Raw genomic sequence first — 16,126 nt, 5'->3', positions numbered from 1 at the left:
TCTGTGCTCCGAGGATCAATATGCTGCTGCTTAGTTGATGGAATATGTTTTGACTTCTTGTGTAACGGAGTGGACCACATGAAGTCTTCTATTTCCACAGCCCCCAGCCCCCCCCCAAATCCACTCCACAGCACCTTGTCTGCCTGTGCTGTCCATTATTAGATTTCATCCACCTGTCAGGATATTGTGAAATCCAGCCATTCAAAGAAATATCTCCTTATCCACTAGGGTGTCACAAATGTCCCTCCCACTCATTTAAAGCTGCACAAACACTTCTTAACCAATTCATCATTTAGCACAGTAATTTCAATCCCACTGAAGCTTGGACACTACATGGAATTCACAAGAAGTTATACGCATTTGATGAAAGATTTGATGTAGGATATACAGTATCTGATTTCGATCTTCCACATGGTGAACGGCACCCTCATAAACTGTGGCAGATGATAGCCAAAGCCCTTGCACTTAATCATCTGTTAGGGTCAGGGATATTTGATGCACTGCAGTAAAGAAAAACCTGTTCACAATGGAACTCCGGTCATGACAAATAGTCTATGACTCATTGTTATGACCATGAAGCTACAGAAGTATTGTGGTATTACTTTCTTCAACCACTGGCATAATAATGAGACTTTAATTTCAAATGCATAACTTTCAATGCTGTTCTCCAGAAACAACAGCTGTAAAAAAGAATATTGGATTTGGATGAAAGGAAAGTGAGTAGGACTGATATAAAGTCAGTTGTGATTTAATAGGAAAACTGGAAGAACTGAAAAAGACAATAACCTCATTTCTGTTCTTACATTTATCATAAATATATGACAATAATCTTGAATCACCTTGCTAAGAAACCACAACCTAGATTAAAATAAGTAACATATGGGAGACAAGAAATACAAAAGTAAACAATTCCTTTAAATGCTGGCACAGGTACAAGTTGTTAATTTGGGAAATTCCAAATGTGTTGAATAAATTCTATCTGAATAACAACCTCATAGTCTTATAATCCACATGACTGAACAAATTAACTAAAACAGAGATAGATTTTAATAGTGACTATGAACTACTGGATTGCCATAAACATATATTTGGTTCATTAACATCCTTCAGGAGGTGAAATTTATCATCCTTGTTTGGCATACGTGTAACTTCAGATCTTCAGTGACCTAACTAATTCCTGAAATGCCAAGAAAACTTATGTAAAACAATCACAGCCATGGAAATATATTAACAGTCTATGCTTGAAGCCTTCCCTGGTCGTACTCTCCAACTCTTCCTCCACTACATTGATGACTGCTTTGGCATTGCTTCATGCACCCACGCTGGACTCGCCAACTTCATCAATTTTACCTCTAAATTCCTCCCTGCCCATAAATTCACTTGGGCTGTCTCTGATACCCCTCTCCCCTTGCAATGGACTCAGAGCCTCAAGCCGCAGTCGTCTGTTTATAGCCATGGGGGCAGAGACGTCAGAGCAAGTGCACTCCACCTGAAGAGGAGTGGCACAGCGTCCGAGCTGAAGTTGGTGCTGCCACTCCCAGTGTTTGCTTGACAGAAGACAAGCCATATTGTGGTCGACTGCAGATCTCTGCGGCACTGATGGCTCAAATCTGGACGTTTTTATTGCTTGGCTATATCTTACTGATACCTTCACAAAATGCTGGTGGAACACAGCAGGCCAGGCAGCATCTATAAGGAGAAGCACTGTCGACGTTTCGGGCCGAGACCCTTCGTCAGGACTAACTGAAAGGAAAGATAGTAAGAGATTTGAAAGTAGTGGGGGGAGGGGAAAAGGCGAAATGATAGGAGAAGACTGGAGGGGGTGGGATGAAGCTAAGAGCTGGAAAGGTGATTGCGAAAGTGATACAGAGCTGGAGAAGGGAAAGGATCATGGGACGGGAGGCCTCGGGAGAAAGAAAGGGGGAGGGGAGCACCAGAGGGAGATGGAGAACAGGCAGAGTGATGGGCAGAGAGAGAGAGAAAAAAAACAACTAAATATGTCAGGGATGGGGTAAGAAGGGGAAGAGGGGCATTAGCGGAAGCTAGAGAAGTCAATGTTCATGCCATCAGGTTGGAGGCTACACAGTGTTCTTCCTCCAACCCGAGTGTGGGTTCATCTTGGCAGTAGAGGAGGCCATGGATAGACATATCAGAAGGGGAATGGGACGTGGAATTAAAATGTGTGGCCACTGGGAGATCCTGCTTTCTCTGACGGACAGAATAGGTGTTCAGCAAAAAGGTCTCCCAGTCTGCGTCGGGTCTCACCAATATATAAAAGGCCACACCGGGAGCACCGGACGCAGTATACCACACCAGCCGACTCACAGGTGAAGTGTCGCCTCACCTGGAAGGACTGTCTGGGGCCCTGAACGGTGATGAGGGAGGAAGTGTAAGGGCAGGTGTAGCACTTGTTCCACTTAACAAGGATAAGTGCCAGGAGGGAGATCGTTGGGAAGGGATGGGGAGGACGAGTGGACAAGGGAGTCGCATAGGGAGCGATCCCTGTGGAAAGCAGAAAGAGGGGGGAGGGAAAGATGTGCTTGGTAGTGGGATCCCGTTGTAGGTGTCGGAAGTTACAGAGAATTATACGCTGGACCTGGAGGCTGGTGGGGTGGTAGGTGAGGACAAGGGGAACCCTATCCGGAGTGGGGAGGCGGGCGGATGGGGTGAGGGCAGATGTGTGGGAAATGGGAGAGATGCGTTTGAGAGCAGAGTTGATGGTGGAAGAAGGGAAGCCCCTTTGTTTAAAAAAGGAAGACATCTCCTTCGTCCTGGAATGAAAAGCCTCATCCTGAGAGCAGATGCGGTGGAGACAGAGGAATTGTGAGAAGGGGATAGCATTTTTGCAAGAGACAAGGTGGGAAGAGGAATAGTCCAGGTAGCTGTGAGAGTCTGTAGGCTTATAGTAGGTATCAGTAGATAAGCCGTCTCCAGAGATGGAGACAGAAAGATCAAGAAAGGGGAGGGAGGTGTCGGAAATGGACCAGGTAAATTTGAGGGCAGGGTAAAAGTTGGAGGCAAAGTTAATGAAGTCAATGAGCTCAGCATGCGTGCAGGAGGCAGCGCCAATGCAGTCGTCAATGTAGTGAAGGGAAAGAAGACTGGGAGACCGTTTTGCTGAACACCTACGCTCGGTCCACCAGAGAAAGCAGGATCTTCCAGTGGCCACACATTTTAATTCCACGTCCCATTCCCATTCTGATATGTCTATCCATGGCCTCCTCTACTGTCAAGATGAAGCCACACTCAGGTTGGAGGAACAACACCTTATATACCAGCTGGGTAGCCTCCAACCTGATGGCATGAACATTGACTTCTCTAACTTCGGTTAATGCCCCTCCTCCCCTTCTTACCCCATCCCTGACATATTTAGTTGTTTATTTTTTTCTCTCTCTCTCTGCCCATCACTCTGCCTGTTCTCCATCTCCCTCTGGTGCTCTCCTCCCCCTTTCTTTCTCCCGAGGCCTCCCGTCCCATTATCCTTTCCCTTCTCCAGCTGGGTATCACTTTCGCCAATCGCCTTTCCAGCTCTTAGCTTCATCCCACCCCCTCTGGTCTTTTCCTATCATTTCGCATTTCCCCCTCCCCCCACTACTTTCAAATCTCTTACTATCTGTCCTTTTGGTTAGTCTTGACGAAGGGTCTCGGCCCAAAACGTCAACAGTGCTTCTCCCTATAGATGCTGCCTGGCCTGCTGTGTTCCACCAGCATTTTGTGTGAGTTGTTGTTTGAATTTCCAGCATCTGCAGATTTCCTTGTGTTTGCACTTTATATTCTGACTGGGTACCTTCCAACCTGATAGCAGGAATATCGATTTCTCCTTCCAGTGAACAAAAACTCTCCCTGACTCTATTCCCCACTCTGACCCTTTACTTCTTCTTGCCTGCATTATTTCTTCCCCCTGGGTCCTGCCCTTAATCCCTTTCTCCTATTGTCCAATCTCCTCCTGTATCAGGTTCTTTCTTCTCCAGCCCTTCACCTTCCCCTCCCACCTGGCTTCACTGCCACGGATAACTGTGGAAGCTAGGTCATTGGGTATATTTAAAGTTCTTGATGAGTAAAGACGTCAAAGACTAGATGGAGAAGGCAGGAAGATCGGGTTGAGAGGGATAATAAATCAACCATTATGGAATGGCGGGGAAGACTTAATGGGCTGAATGGCCATATTCTGTTCCTATGTGTTATGGTCTCATGATATTTCCCCTGCTTGCCATTAATATTCACATTCCAAAAATGAACATCATCACTGCCAAATCTGACAACGTCATGACTCCGACAATGTCTTTTTTCAGCAGTGTCAAAACTCTGGAATGCTATTGTGAGAGTGTCATTGCTTCAAAGATTGCAGTGGCTTTAGGATATACTCAAATATCACCTTTCCAGAGCCAGAAGAAGAAATAGAAAATAGCATGAGATGAACATTTTCAGACAACATAGGGCAAGAAAAAGTAGTAACAGAAAGACAAAGAGACAGAATGCACACAAATTACATCAATTTATTTCAATGTATTTATTTCAAAATACAAAGTTGCTCCAAATAAAAGAGACTCAGAAACAGAATTAAGTTTTTCATTGAATTAAATAGTCTAAAAAGTTATTCAGGGAACCACATAGTACCAAAAACCCTGATATTGTGTTATAATTTAAATTGCAAAGCTGAAACTTAACCTGAGCAGAAGACCTTTTGAATTGAAGTCAGATGAATAAAAATGAAATGTTTATAGCAAATGAACTATTATCAAAGTGAAACCAGGAAAGACCATGCAGGCTATGCAAAATAAAGTAGAAGACCAAATACATATTATACATTGCAATGGAGATTTATAATATTTTGTAACACAAAAACATAGAATAATCAGAGAGAATTTAAGAATTACCATTCTTTTTCATATAATTAAAGAAAGTCTAGGAAGTAACACTGAGCTTAAAAAAATCAGACAGTGCATTGTATGTTATAGGAAAGTACAAGCTTTGATTTACCAGTTCTAGTGGGTTACTGATCTTTGGAGTAAAAATGTAGATATTGATTAATCTCAATGGGATATCTTGATAACTACGGGGAAGCTGAATAGGGTACATGTATCTGGCCACTGGTTTCTGCTTCACAATAGCTAGCCAGCAAACTGTTGTTCGTCTTTCTTTTAGCTGGCAGGAGTAGGAAGGCTGTATTGAAGAATAAGGCAAATTTATTTCTTAAAAATATAAATAGTACTATTTCCTAATGTTCAGCATGATAATCTATTGAAATAAATATTTCAGAATGTGGCTCTGCTTGACACAAGAAGAGAGTACATAATAAAGGACTACTTTTAATTAGATGAGTAACATGTTATTCACAAATTGAAAGTCAGTAATTTGAACCAAATAATAAAATGAGGTAGATTTTCATGGACATTAAGTACCATCTGGACAGAAAGATTATTCTGGTAAGGAAATTTATATGTCATTAACTGAGCACACCAGTAAAAGAAACTAAAATGATTTTGATTTCCCATATGTAAATGTTTTGCCATGCTTTTTTTTCACTAATTGCTCTAAGGGTAGCTCAGAAACACTGGTCACTTTAAGGCTCAACAGCATCACTAAGCAACTTCAGTAGTGGTTTCCAGTGATAAACCCACCAAGCCACCTCCAAGCAAGAGACAATTAAAAAAAAACTGAGAAACCATGCAAAAATCAGAATGTTCAACAGTGCATGTGGTCGTTATTATTAGCATCAAATATGACGGGTGATTGATAAGTTCCTAGGGTAGAAGGCGTCAATTTTAGAAAACCTAGCACATTTATTTTTCAACATAGTCCCCTTCTACATCCACACACTTAGTCCAGCGGTCATGGAGCATACCGATCTTGGACCTGCAGAAAGTGTCCACAGATGGGTGATTGATAAGTTCGTGGCCTAAGGTAGAAGGAGATGAGTTATACAGCTTTTGTTACATGCACATACAGGTAAACTCTTTGAGTGATCATGCAGAAAGTTTGAAGTTAATAACATCTCCTTCTACCTTAGGCCATGGACTTATCAATCACCCCGATGAGTTATTAACTTCAAACCTTCTGTGTAATCACTCACGTGCATGTAGCGAGAGCTCTATAACTCATCTCTTTCTACCTTAGCCCATATCAATCACCCCTGCAGTGGACATTTTCTGGAGGTCGAAGATCCATATGCTCCACGACCACTGGACTAAGTGTGTAAATGTAGGAGGGGACTATGTTGTAAAATAAATGTGCTAGGTTTTCTAAAATGGTCTCCTTCGGCCTTAGGCCACAACCTTATCAATCACCCCTCATATAACAGCCTGCTCAGACCTCTCAAATGGACTTAAACTATTTCTCCAAGATTCTCCTTCCCCACTTCAAGAATACAACAAACAAGCATCTGCTAAAAAGCACTGACAATCATTTTGCACTGTTGCTATGTCAGTGAAATAAATTTTTTGCCCTGGGGTAATCTGCAGAGACATTTAATTGAAATTTTCCTTACTAAGGCCTTCTGAGCCAACTCATTTAAGTATCTTCTGAAGCGATAATGCTTTAAATTTTGTATAAAATGGGTAAAATCTATTGAAGTGCCATCAAAATGTTGCTTGGCATTTTCTGACTGAAAATCACGTCTAAAGGTGCGAAGACTGGGGATGGTGTGGGGAGTGAGGAGTGGTACCAGATAAGGAAGAACAAGCACTTGACTAAATGACTGTGATAAATCCAAAATCCACCATAACGTTGAGCAATCATTCTCTGATACTTCACAGAAATAGCTGTTGCAAAGTCAATCGATGCAACCAGCTGAACAAATTATCAATGCATGATAGAAATCACGGGAGAATTGTTGTAACTTCAGAGATTCAAACCTTTAGCACCTCAAGAAAACTGACTTTAGGATATACATATGAATGGATATCTTTGGCAGTATAGTTGCCAGAAAAGTTGCTTATGCAAACCTTAGGGAACATTGGAGAAAACTTCATCACTTCCACTTACAAGACTCTAAACATACTCTGCAAAATTTTAAAAGAAGATTATTCTTCCCTTTCATTCTTGGCTACTATGAGAATCAATATACTCTGAAAGAATGACATGCCTCCATCTATTATCACTACACTCTAAAAATGGTCTAGTTTAGCACTCATTCAGGTACTACCCATCTTCATTATTACAGGCTGATTGATGTCCAGTGCACCTATGACTTTCTACATATTACCATTCACAATTTTTATGCTAAGGGACTGGAGCCCTTTCCTTTTGGGATACTCACTGGAGTCTTCCATGGGTTCTTGTAAAGAAATACGGGTGCAACACACTAAATATATTGTAACCTTTGAAATTTTTCAGCAACCTATAAGTCATTGATGTCAATCTGCTCAGTCTTTCATGTCATTCACCTCATGTTTATTTGCCTGTACTATGGTCTTGCTGATATTTCACTGATGGCAGCCTAGAATGACCCACTTTGAGAAAAGACTAACACTTAAAAAACAGTGTAGGAGTCATGCATCTGTTTGCTATCTGCATTTTAGTCTGTGTTGTGTGTTTATTAAGGCTAACTAGTCACGTGGGTGGGGGCGTGATAAAAGCAAACAAAAATAGTTATGTATTCATGCTTTGTTCTGGGCAGTTTTGGGGGGGGGGGACTGACAGATATCATATCTTTTGCTGACGGTTTAAATACGGTTGATTGCACCATTTCAAGATTGTATGTTTTGCCAGTTGCTAATAAAAGAAAAATAAAACATTTCTTCAACTTAGTGGAACATTATTATTGGATTGATCAGAGAGCACGTCACCCATGGGGTCATCAGCAGTGGCTTTGCTTCGTCTGAGTTGCCACTACACAGTGAATGAAAAAGCTGCAGGGCTTCAATCCCTTGTGTCAGTTAGGGCACATTCACATCTCCTGGTTCCACACATTGATGACATTTGTTGTTCCTGGGGAGACTTACATTTCCCTTACTATCCCATAAAACTTTGCCTGTTCTATTTTCTAGACATGAATCAGACTTCCCACTTACTGTATCGGCATTCTGGATCCCACAACACTGCCATACTAGTTTAAATCCTCTTGAGTAGCAGCAACAAACCTCCCTTCAAGGTTATTGATTCTGTTCTGTTCAGGTGCATTATCCCCTTCTTGTATAAGTTTACCTCTGCTCCAGAAGAGATTTCAATGTTCCAAAAACTTAACAACATCTCCTCTACACAAGCTCTTTAGCCATGCATTCAGTTGTCCTATCTCTCTACTTCAATACCCTCTTACACACAGCACTGGGAGGGTGTTGATACTACAATCCTGCTTTTCTGCTTTCTACCTAACTCCCTAAATTCTCTTTGCAGAACCCCATCACTCTTCTCAGCTGTGTTGATATACCAGGAAGGACATTGACCACCCTTTCACCCTTACAGTATACCGGTACTTTGTACCTGTTCTGATACATCCATGATCCTAGCAACAGGGAGATACCATACCATCTGGGTATCTCATTATCAACCACAGAAATGCCTCTCTGTTCCCCCCTACTATCAAATCTCCTATCACTACTACTCGTCTACACTCTGTCCCACTCTGCTGTAGAACAGAGTTAATTGTGATGCTGGCAATGTGTCTGAAATGCCATCCTTCCTCCGTGGTCGTCCGAAGCATGCCAGTTGCAGAGGTGAATAACCATAGGAGGCTTCTGTATAGCCTGGCTGACCTTTGAGGCGGTAACCTATCTACTCCAGTATGATAGATTCTTCATAATTCCCTTGGTAAGTTCCTATAGTATACACATTGCTAGTGTCTTCTATGAGGCTGAACATGAGGTGACATTTGAATAACCAGAGGGATTTTGGAGCTATTCTTGTTGGTGAAGAGAACAGTTGTTTTATTCGTAATTATGTTATGAGCTCCATGAGTGTGGTACACAGACTATTCTCAAGGGAAAGGAAGGGACTCCTTGAATGTCATTAGCACAATGAATCAGAATCTGATTTAAAATGTTGTAAAATTTGTTAACTTTGTGGCAGCAGTATAAGGCAATATATGATAAATATAGGGAAGAGAATTGAATTACAGTAAGTCTATGTATGTGTAATGAATAATTAAGTTAAAATAAATAGTGCAAAGTAACAGAAATAAAAGAGGTAGTGTTCATGGGTTTAATGTCCATTTAGACATCACATGGCGGAAGGGGAGAAGCTGTTCCGGAATTGCTGAGTGTGCGCTTTTTCTACTCCTTCAGTTACTACTTAGAGTAATTCAGCCTACAGTGACTTTGCTACAGTATCGACTTTTTTTTAAAAATAACAGTCACTTGATGCACAAGTTGCTGCAAGTACATGACTTTATGTAGTCTTATTTTGCTCTCATATTTTGCTAGGCAAATCTGTCCTACTCACCAATTATATTCACTAATTGTCATTTGAAATTACAATGCACGCATAAGTCAATGGAACGTGTAACACATTGTAAAAGATCCGTGCCTGAAAAAGAATGTAAAGTTAAAATATCCTTTAAGAACTATATCAAAAATATATCAACCAGAACATCAAGTAAACATTGAACTGGCCCATGCCTTTTCAGCACTGAAATAACGAGCTATATTGCACAGGTACTCACAAAGAACCGCTCCACGCGGTGACTAAAGAACGGAACAAAAATTATTATGTTACCTGATACTTTGGTACCCTTGTGGCACTTCCTTTTCCTAGTGACTTTATTCCTAACTGATTGCTTCATAAGAAGCATTTCAGATATTACAGGAGGAATTATTGAAAATATCTACCATCATCAATGAAAAGGCAAGATATTTATTTTTTTGGTGACATTGGCTGAAGAAGAAATATACTAAACATACTGCTTGATTCATAGGACTTTGGTCAATCATCTCCCTATAAAGATCATAGTTTTAATTTAATGTACATTTGAAGTCCTGGGGTAATGCAGGCCTCCCTCTACACTGAAATGAAGTTTTGGCCCAAGGAGTGTTTCTTGAAATGGTTCTTTCATTGCAGTACTTCCAACCAAGTCAGGCAGGCAGGCCCAATCCTCAGTGACAGAGTTGCTTTAAATAGAAATTCTTTTGTATACTGTTAAAGTCATTTCCATTCGGCAAGAGACTTAATCACTGTGCAAATTTTCCTGGCAGCCATGTGCAAAACCAGCTGTGATGCAAACTCAGAATTGCTGGGTTAATTTGGATAAGACAAAAGCAGACTTTTCAAATGTTTTGGAAGCTTCAAGAATGGATGTCTGCCCAGGCACCTGAGTTATATCCTGCTCTTCCACGTGACCCTCAGCATTGTTTATTTAATTAAATTATAATCTAAAATGAAGAAAATGTCTGGAAATATATGCATCATCAATGTAGACAGCAGCGGAGTTAATCTAACATCTATGACTTTGTTGGAACTCGAAACAGGTTGAGAGGCATGAGTTTCATGCAAGTACAGAATCAGGGATGGGGAAAGAGAAGAAAAGAGAAAACCTGATCATTTGGAAAGCAATAAAGGTTAAATAACAGGTAAAGAGGGATTATGTCAGATGAAAGATGGACTCAGAAGAGTGTTTGTCATTTTAAATGACTTATCTCTTTTTCGTGATAAAATCATGATAAATGATTATCAAACTGAAATGTTAACTTTGTACTCTTTTCTACAAAAGTTGACTGATTGGCGTGGTTTCAGCATTCTCAGTTTTTTTTCAGATTTCCCACACTTGTGCTTGCATTGGCTTTTTATTAGGCTTGCCAGTTTTACATTAGGCAGCACTATATCGTGACAGTTTAATGCATTATCTTCATCTACTCAGTTTCCATTTCCTGTATATTAATTTGAAAGATAATTTACAAATTAACCAATGTTGCAAAATGATTGTAGCTTCTCAACAACAGTGTCTGGTATTAAAAGTGACTTTGACGTGTAACCGATTGGGGTTTGCATTCACAGGGAAGCCTGCTGCATTTCATGCTGAGACTCTGATTGCAGGTAACAGCAGTGTTTAGATTGTGAGGTACAGTGATCGTGCATTGTCATCTTCAATTTGCAGGTGCTACAATTATAGTTCAAATGGCAGCTCCGACACTAGAGCATTTACGTCTCTGTTCAGCATTCACACAATCTATGTTCCTCAGTAACTTCACATAAGCAGGACAACTCCCACTTTGAATGTCATTTTATTGTAGATGCATTTTATTTAGACGTCAAATTGATGTTATTTGACTAAACAAGAAGAAAGCTGGTATGTTTAATTGGTAAAATTTTTGATTTACATCTAATTCAATGTGTATATTTGACCTGTATCAAAATCATCCAGTATGATTGTCTACTGATTGCTTTGTAAGCAGTATGGCTTGCATTAGCCCCTGCCTATGACATCCTCTTTCCTGTAGGTGTCACCTTTGAATCAATAGACTTTGGTTGCAAAATTCAATTCACTATTACATTTGCAGTATTAAAGAAGAGTTATGCTGTATATATTGGTTAAGTTGATCAATCCATTCACATTAGAAATGAAAACAACATATAGATGGCAGAAATTGCTAGGTAGAATTTTAACAAATCTAGTATAATAATAAGATTTAAGTGTATTGACTGAATTAAGTGTATTGACTGGCTGCATTACGGCCTGGTATGGAGCACCGATGTCTTGGAGCAGAAAATCCTACAAAAGGTAGTGGATTCAGTCTAGTACATCATGGGTAAAGCCCTCCCAACTATTGAACACATCTACACATCTATTGATGTAGAAAAGCAATATCCATCATCAAAGATCCTCACCACCCAGACAATGCTCTTTTCTCACTGCTGCCATCTGGTAGAAGGTACATAGACCTACAGGACTGGCATCATCAGGTTCAAGAACAGTTACTACCCCTCAAACAACAGGCTCGTGAACAAAAGAGGATAGTTACACTTAATCTATTTCTGATGTTCCCATAACTGATTATCACACTTTACGGACACATTATCTTGTTATTTCATGCCCTCATTATTTATTGCTATTTCTTTATATTTGCATTTGCACAGTTTGCTGCTCATTGATCCTGTTTTCAGTGACTGTTCTTTAGATTTGTTGAGCATACCCACAAGAAAAAGAATCTCGGGGTGTATATGGTGACATGTATGTACTCTGATAACAAGTTTTAGTTTGAACTTTTAGATTTAATATAAGGCAAAGAGTTCCCAGCTAATTGAGAGGTGACCTGATAGAGGTGTACAAGATGATGAGAGACATTGATCATGTGGATAGTCAGAGGCTTTTTCCCAGGGCTGAAATAATTGCCACATGAGGACACAGGTTTAAGGTGCTGGGGAGTAGGTACAGAGGAGATGTCAGGGTTAAGTTTTTTACGCAGAGAGTGGTGAGTGCGTGGAATAGGTTGCTGGCAACGGTGGTGGAGGTGGATACAATAGGGTCTTTTAAGAGACTTTTGGATAGGTACATGGAGCTTAGTAAAATAGAGGGCTATGGGTAAGCCTAGTTATTTCTAGGGTAGGGACATGTTCGGCACAGCTCTGTGGGCTGAGGGGCCATATTGTGCTGTAGGTTTTCTATGTTTCTATTGGGAGAAAGCTGAAAGTGCCTGACTCGAGCCTTTTCTTCGATGTTTTACTTAACTTTTCCATTGTTGTCTTTCTGTATTTTCAGATGTGGTCAAAAAAGCTTCTCCATAACCAATTATTCTGTCTTGATGAATACTCTAAAGTTGAAATACTTCAATGAACTTTTTGAACTAACTGTGCCCTGTGTGTACTCTGAGTGAATCTTTGCCACTGAGCTATTCTGGATACTGGATGCCTTTGAGCCTGAATGGATAATGTGGTGAAATCAACGTGAGATGGTTATAGAATATATTTCTAATGCCACATTAGATTAAGCATAATGATTGAAATAGTGTTTTGTTAAAGCACAGCTGAATAAAATTACTTGTTCAAAGATATCAATGAGGTGTGTAATTCAATGCAATGAACTCAATCAAGTGAGATGCCTAAAATTTGGGGGGAAATTCTGAATGAACAGATTTTAAAACTTATATCTACATCTAATTGTTATATTTTACTATACCTGAGATGATTTTTAAATGATTGGTTACTAACAGAAAGGATATGCAGTCGGGGTCTGCTCTGCAGGAAATAAACTGCTCAAAGTTAAATGATTTAAATATGCATTTATTTATACACAAGGAACAACCAACACTTATCCAAATAATAAATATCCAAAAGGGTTTCATTTCTCACTTATTAGGATTCATATGAAAGACCAGAGTAGCTTTACGATTTTGCCTTCAAGTTGTGCGAAAATATATCAACCAGAACATCAAGTAAACATTGAACTGGCCCATGCCTATTCAGCGCTGAAAAAACGAGCTATATTGCACATGTACCCACAAAGAACCGCTCCACGCGGTGACGAAAACGAATATCCCAATACCTTGACATAGGAACGAAACAATGCCACAGGAAAACAGGACTGAGTAGAATTGCTTTTCAACTAACACCAGCGGAAAGTTAACATTCATCATGAAAGCCCCAAAGCTTTCGGGTCAGTTCTGGTGACGGCGTGCAGCCGATGCCGGGTCCAGTAAGACCACAACCAAGAGTCTCGTGACATGCAAAAGGTATTCAGAAATAAAGCTGCAAACTGCAAGGCAATGCAAACCTATCTCCATTTAACGCGAAAACGAAAGGAGCTTTGCGTTGACCTGATTGTGCAACGTTACAACATACAGGTAAATATTAGCACAGTGCTGACGGATAACGAATACTGAGGCGCGGATGTACAAACGTATGGACACGCCGAGTCACCAACGCGGGCAACTATTTGCACTTTACGAAAATTTGTGTAGAAATGAAGGATTCCCTACTTTGTAAATAACTGTGTACGAGGTTCATAAAACCGGGGCATATCTTAAGTGAATAAAACACTGATTTCAGTTCATCTCGCGAGCGCACGCCTCTTTCCCGGGAAACTCGCGGATCCGATCGGTGAGCGTAATCGCCCACGCTGGGGCTCCTTCCCTGGTGCGGATCACAGCTACTTGTTGTGACACTTTGAGTTGAATGGCGCGCCGCACCATGTACAGTATTGCACTTAATTCTCTTTTGCCTGGTTGCTCACAATCTAAATAAACAATGCACCTGATTACATTCAACAGCGGGGAGCGCAAACAATAACCCTCTAGCGGTGGTCATGATGCTAGTTATAAACGCTTAGATATTCACTGTTAATGCTCACGTTCAACGACCATCTAACTGTCCCCAGATTCCAGCTACATCTCCTAAATTATCACCCCAGTGCATTGCATTGTCTTCACAGAACAATAATGAGGTAGGTGAACGCATGAAAAAGTACAGCGGAATATGATCGGGACACACGTGTTTGCTAAACTCTTAATCTTACAAAGTTACTTTGTCCCACTGTCTTCCAGAAGCACTCGGCTCTATATGGCAGAATCCAGCAACTTTCGTTCGTTCCCGTTAGTGTCGGGGCTGCAGTTCGGCGAGGCGCCCACTCCGGACGCGGTGCCATCGAAGCTGCAGTGCAGCGGGCAGCCGTTCTCTGCCCGCTCGTCGCCTTGCAGCGCCAGGGTACCGCCGCCGGGCTGTGTGAGGGGCACATTGTCCCGGCACCCCCACAGCACCGTCCTGAAGGCGTACCTGAAGTCCGAGCTGCGGCAATAAATCACGGGGTTGAAGGCAGAGTTGGAGTAGCCAACCCAGTTCAGGAAAGTAAAGACCGTTGTGGAAATGCTGTCCTTGAAGATAACGTTGACGATATTTACAACGAAGAAGGGCAGCCAGCAGAGGGTGAAAATGCCCATTATAATCCCCAGGGTTTTCAGAGCTTTGTGCTCTTTCAGATTTAGGAATCGAGACGTCCTTTTATGCCCCTGTTTAGCAACCTTCCCATTCGGAGCCGGGGCGAGATTCACGTTGTTGTTGTGATAGTAAAATCGTCCCTGACATTTGTTGATCTTCTTCAGTTGCTGCCTTGCTTCCTGAAAGACCCTGGCGTACAGAAAGATCATGACTAGCAGGGGTAGATAAAAAGAGACGATGGATGAGGTGATGGCAAATTCTTTGTTGGTGAAGAACTCGCAGCAACAGGGATCGCTGTAGCATTCCAGTGACTGCTCGTCGTCCAGCCGCCACCAGCCCATGTAGATGGGCAGGAAGGAGGTGAGGGCCGCCACCAGCCACACCACCAGCACCGCCAGCCGCGCTTTGCATTTGGTCAACAGTACTTGGTAACGGAAAGGCGACGTTATGGCAAGGTAGCGATCCAAGGCGATCACGCACAGTGTGCCTATGCTCGCCGTCACGCAGAGCACATCCAAAGAAGTCCAAAAGTCACACCAGAAGTTTTCGAAGTACCACACCCCTGTAATGTTGCGAACCCCCCCGAAGGGAACAACCACCAGTCCCATCACCAGGTCTGCGCAGGCCAGAGAGGTGATAAAGTAATTGGTGACAGTCTGTAGCCTCTGGAACCTGGCGATGGCAGTTATCACCAATACGTTTCCAAAGACTATTGCAACCACCATCACTGACATAACAATGCTTACTATAATCTTCAGGCCGGGACTCAGTTCCTTCCTCGCTGAAGCGCACTCGGTTCCCGGCGTTGCGGTGCTGTTGAAAATTTCGGTGGCCAGTTGGCAACATTTACTTGCTTCAGTGCGAGTGACCTGTGATCCCATGTTAATGGCGGGCCAGAACGAGATAGAAACAGGCAGAGGCTCTTCTGTCTCCTGTCAGCGCTCGTTCACGATTGCTATCGTCTGCCACGCGGACCGGTCTTTCTCCCTCTGGTGCATATCTGGAGATGTGGTAACGAAATCGGATTGAAAGCTCTGGTTTCTGCACTTATAGCCACACGGGGGACGTCATGCTCCTTTATAACCAATCACAATGTGCGTGTAGCTTCAAACGCCGAAGTCTTCGCAGATATTCTATGTCGGGAAACTATTTACTAGTAAGTGTTAGAGGGGTTAGTCAATTCAGCCGCCGGCTCTGTGCATTCGCGAAGTCTAGATTGAAAAGTTGGAAAAGTAAAACGCTTGCAAACTGTTCTGCTACACTCGTCATTTGGATTTTCTCATTTCATAAATGACATCCGCTTTCCTCTAAGCATTCCCTTCAGAAA

The 16,126-nt window shown here is 41.7% G+C and overlaps 1 protein-coding gene across 1 annotated transcript; it reads right to left on the bottom strand.

Moving 5' to 3' along the window:
* Positions 1 to 13,133: 13,133 nt before the first annotated feature.
* On the bottom strand, positions 13,134 to 15,840 carry adrb2a (adrenoceptor beta 2, surface a). Its single transcript, XM_073067670.1, has one exon. The coding sequence runs from the start codon at positions 15,678 to 15,680 to the stop codon at positions 14,421 to 14,423; it is 1,260 nt and encodes a 419-aa protein (XP_072923771.1). The 5' UTR covers positions 15,681 to 15,840; the 3' UTR covers positions 13,134 to 14,420.
* Between the last annotated feature and the right edge of the window lie 286 nt (positions 15,841 to 16,126).

This window comes from Hemitrygon akajei, chromosome 15, assembly GCF_048418815.1.
Source record: "Hemitrygon akajei chromosome 15, sHemAka1.3, whole genome shotgun sequence".
Lineage (NCBI taxonomy): Eukaryota > Metazoa > Chordata > Chondrichthyes > Myliobatiformes > Dasyatidae > Hemitrygon > Hemitrygon akajei.
The sequence above is the reverse complement of the archived record's forward strand: the minus strand, read 5'-3'. Positions and strand labels throughout refer to the sequence as shown.